Consider the following 5,084-nt stretch of genomic DNA (forward strand, 5'->3'; position numbering starts at 1 on the left):
ACCCCGGCATGACTGGATAGGTGCACCAGTTCAAGGGTTCTTCCACTTCTCAGTCTCAGGCAACGTAGCTTATAATTTATAGGAGTTTGCCCTCGACTTCTATGAGTTATTAATTCACAGACATTTAGATAAAAAGAATCATGTCACTCTAAGTTTAACATTGTCCTCTACTGCTATCCACATGAAGCAAAGCTCTGGAGGGAAATCTTCTAATTTTAGTGCTTGCTGTGGTAGGGGGAAATTATTTCATGAATAGAAGGGAGCAAGGGGCTGTTTTTGTGGAGTTTGATCATGAGTGGTTTTATGAAGCCTCATCCCTCAGCCTGCACTTGGCATGGTTTAGAGCCCTCATTGCTGCTTTCTTCATCTTGGGATTGCCTAAAATCAGGATAACAGAGTGCCAGGAGGGATAAGCAGCCATTACCACTATACAGAACCACATGAAAGAGAGACTGCTGTGGTCAAATATTTGTAATAAAAATAGCACTAATGCCACAAAATAAGAAATGTAGAAGAAAATGAAAGCAATTAGACCTTTAATTACACTGACATGAGCCTCAGTAATGGTGTCCCTGGAGATGTTTGTGTTTTTCCCCATCCTCTTGGTGTGTCTCCACAGAGATGTGATTAACAGTACAGCAGGAACAACAAATATAAAGAAAGGAAAAGAATATCCAAGCATGTACAAAATAACAAGATCAGGAGATGAATTCATATTATGTCTACAGTCCACTCTGGTGTTTCCTGACAGATTATTTGTTGAATTGTTTATGAACTTTCTCTCTATGACATTGACTGAAGGGAGACAGGTGACCAAGGAGACCAGCAAGGAGCCCATGAGTAGCTGTGGCACAAGCCCTGATATTCTCCGCTTCAGCCAGAGGAAGAGAGGTTGGCTGAAGTTGGCGATCTTCACACAGTAGAAGACACTGAGCCAGGTAGCAAACCAGAGGCTGAGAGTATTTAGATACATCCAAAAAATATAGAAGTTTCTCCATATGTCACACTGTCCATTCGTCACTGGAGATAATGCAAAGAAGAAGATATTGTTAATGAATATTGTCCACTGTAGGAAAAATCTGGAGATGCCCAGGCTAGTCAGGATCATGTCACAACAGGTCAGTTTTCTGCTTCTGATCCACTCACTGCAATTCACAACAATCATCAATCCGTTTGCTATAATCCCTGTAATGAACTCAATTCCTAAAATGATCAAACCAATAATATTTGTAGGAAACATGGTTCTTGCCTTTGGTCACTAATGCTTGCTCAGCTTCTGAAGCTCTCCACTCAAGTGCCAGGCTTCTGGTATCTTATCAGGGCCTGTGCTGTCCTGCCATTGTATCACAGCCGAAAGTGAGATGGGAGATGTTTTCAGCTATTGAACTTGGAAGACTCACCTGTGTTTGTTGGGATGCAAATCTCAGAAAGATTCTATTACATTTGGGATGATCTACTCCTTTCTCCTGCCTTTTAGTTGTATATCCACTTCCTCATTTCTGTGCATTGACTGTCTGTGACCAGCTTCACAGACTTTTTTCTATTGGTCTTCTTTCCTGATTTTTATTATTATTATTGATTTTAATTATTGCGCCTTCATTTTCAGATTGGACTACTGCTATTCATTCTATTTGAGGCAGCACAGAATACCAGTCATAGGTTGCTCCTATTGCACAATACAGCCATGGCTCTCTTTCTCTGGGTTCTAGTCATGGGAGATTTTATGGAGTCTCCTCTGTCAGCCTGCACTTGGCATGGTTTAGAGCCCTCATTGCTGCTTTCTTCATCTTGGGATTGCCTAAAATCAGGATAACAGAGTGCCCAGAGGGATAAGCAGGCATTTTCACTCCACAGAACCATATCAATTAAAGGCTGCCGTCAGCAAATGTTTTTGATTAAAAAAAAAAATAGACCTCGTGACACAAAATAAACAATATAAAATAAAAGGAAAGAGCTCAGAGATGTAACAGCACTGTCGTGAGCCTCAGTGCTGGCCTCCCTGGAGCTCCTTGCGTTTTTTTCCATCCTCTTGATATGTTTGCACAGACAAGTGACTAACAATTGTATGGATGAATTAAAAAAATATAATGAAGTGTATGTATGTTCCAAGCATGGATGAAATAATGAGGCCAACGGAGGAAGTATCCTGGTATCTACATTCCACTGTGGTGTTTCCTGGTAGTCTTTACTGAGCTGTGTAACTACTGGCTATATACACGCCCTGCTGAAGGGACAGAGTGATCAAGGAGACCAGCAAGGAGACAGGCCCCACCAACAGCAATTCCGAGCCCCAAGGCCAGGGCCATCCCTAGGGGGGTGCGGGGCCTGGGGTGGAAGTGGCGAATCAGTCACATCCAGGACTGACCTGTCAGTTCCGGGACCGACCGCACTGGCCAATCACGCCGGCCCGCAGGGCCCCCCAAAGCACAGGGCTCGGAGCCCCTGGGTAATTGCCCCTTCCCACCCCCCTTCAGTGGGCCTGCAAGGAGACCATGAGTAGCTCTGTCAGTAGCTGATAGTCTTATCGTCAGCCAGAATAAGAGGGGTCAGTTGAAGTTGGAAATCTTCATGCAGTAAAAGACACTGAGCCAGGTGGCAACCCAGAGATTGGCAGTAGTTAGATACATCCAAACAGTGCCTTCAAATTTTTTTCTCCTCTCCAGTCTTGGTCCTGCTGTAACCTGTTGTTGTACTCCCCATTTTGAGATTCCTGGCCTGTTTTTTCCATCATAGCTTCTCTTTAGCTTTCTGACTAATTTGTTCCTGAAATCCTTCAATTTTATTTCTTGTCTCCAGCCAATGGCAAGACAAGGAGGTATTTAAAATAATTACATCTTCCATTTGTTGTTTTAACTCCTTGTTTTGCTCTTCTTCTTTTTCTCTTTCCTCCAATTTTCTATCTGCCAGCAAGGAGCTGTTCTTGTGCAGCCTGGCTTTTTAGGACTAAAAAGGTTAATATTTACTAACGAAATCATAAAGATGGCTCTCCATAATTCACACTCTGCACTCCTCACCATTTGATGTAATGTAAAGGGGAAACTATTGATCAATATTGCACAATGTAGGAAAAACTGAAGATGCCCAAGCTAGTCAAGATCATGTCACACAACGTTAATTTTCTGTTTTTGAGCCACTCAATGCAAGTCACACCTATTATCAACCCATTTGTTACAAACAATGCAATGAGTTCAGTTGCTGAAATAATCAAAAAGATTTCATCAAGTGCAGGAAATACATCTGAACCGATCGTCTGCTAACCCTGCCCCCCTTGTGAAGCTCCAAGAGCAAAATGTCTCACTGTGACGCTGAGGCGCTGATATCTAAACAACCTTTTCTTCTGCCTGTATATCACAGCTGAAAAAAAATTAGTGAAATGTTTAGCTGGTGATCATGTTAGGCCCAGCTGCATGCCCTGGGATGCAAATCTCAGAAAGATTCCATTACAGTAATAACCTACTCCAGTCTCTTATTTATATTATATGGGGATGTGCCAATGTCACTAGCCACTTTGCTGTGAACTTGCTGCCTGTGATCATGTTCAGTTTGTTTTTTTTTATTTCTCCTTTTCCAGCTTTGAAAAAATAATTATTTTAATTATTTGCACTTTTGTTTTCACTCTGGACTGCTGCAGTTCATGCTGTTTCAAGCAGCCCTTTAAATCTAATCAGATTGCAGCAATGGCTCAACACAGAGTACATGACCGCCACAGGCCTTTGCCCAGCTGAATCAGAACTTGCTCCACAAAACACACTGTTGGTCAAAAGGTTCACATCAGTTTTATTATTTAGAGATTTAAATTGTACATGACTAGTCTCCGCTTATTGGTCTGATGAATGAATATTTATTTTATGGGTGACCCTCAGACACCTCGTTGAGGATCAGAGCGTTATTGAGCCAGATGCTATAAACTTATAAGAAGAGACATGCCCTAGTGCAAAGATCCTACACTCTAGGATGACCCATTTATAAAAGGTAGAGAGAATGAAGCGATCAAATATATGAAGCGATCATGGTCCCTGTAGGGGAAGGGTGTCAAACATACCTCCATGACATATATATTTAGACATAATCAGGTTATGCAGCAGCTAAGCTTCCATTTTGAAAAAAGTAAGTTTCTTGCTCACATGGCTTCAGAGAGAACTTTACAAACGTGAACTGAGTGTAGACTGAGGTCATGATGTCTCTCTGAGTCTGCAAGACAGCCTGAAGCAATGGCTAAGACATATGGACTCCCCCTACCCTCTGTTAATCTCATTGGAGTGTCAGCTCTGAACACAAATGATGGCACATCAATGTCAACATTAACTATCCTAATGTGGATCATTTTAGTGGATGGAATAGGAAAGGGGTGGGAGTGAAGCCCTTGGTGGTAGGAATTGGTAGTTGCTGCAGGGAAGGAAATGCAGGGAGAACAACAGTGGAGATGTGCAAAGACAGAGAAGGGAAGCCAGAGAAAGAAGAGGAACAAAGGGCAAAAGTAATGGTGGCCTAAATGGGGGTATGTTGTCACACAGGGATATTGAATCTGACAATGAACTTCTCAATAAATAACAAATACAAGTTCACTTACTACACATAAACGGCATTCTCCCCATTTTTCTCTGTACACACATCCCCCTGATCTCAGTGAGAGATCCTCTGTGGATTGAGGGGTGTGTGAAGTTCCGAATTGATATCCTGGCCCATACATCATTATTAAACATAGAATCCATCCCTCTATTCCAAACGAGTTCGACACACTTGCTTTAGGGCCATGTGTTTTTAAAAGTCTCATTGTAGAACTTGAGATTAGTGGCACTTCCAGTATTGGAGATGACTGAGAAGGACATTCTGGTAAATCTTTAACTAAGACAAGCCAGAGGGTTTCACAGAGCTTGGTTAGTGATGGCATTTTTTGGGCTTAACTCAATTCTCACTTTAATGTTCTTCTAAAGGGATCCTCTCTTATTAAGCTATTTGTACATATTTTGGAGAGCCTACTTTTCAGAGGCAGCCTCTGTATTTTTGCAGGTGCAATCCATAACACTTGCCTAATTACCTAATTTGTGGGCCCAACCCATAGATTTATGGGAAGTTAGTCAACT

The 5,084-nt window shown here is 42.0% G+C and overlaps 1 protein-coding gene across 1 annotated transcript; it reads right to left on the bottom strand.

Annotated features, from left to right (window-relative positions):
* Positions 1-301: 301 nt before the first annotated feature.
* On the bottom strand, positions 302-1,240 carry LOC135876268 (taste receptor type 2 member 40-like). The gene has a single exon (XM_065401464.1). The coding sequence runs from the start codon at positions 1,238-1,240 to the stop codon at positions 302-304; it is 939 nt and encodes a 312-aa protein (XP_065257536.1).
* Positions 1,241-5,084: the final 3,844 nt, after the last annotated feature.

This window comes from Emys orbicularis, chromosome 3, assembly GCF_028017835.1.
Source record: "Emys orbicularis isolate rEmyOrb1 chromosome 3, rEmyOrb1.hap1, whole genome shotgun sequence".
Lineage (NCBI taxonomy): Eukaryota > Metazoa > Chordata > Testudines > Emydidae > Emys > Emys orbicularis.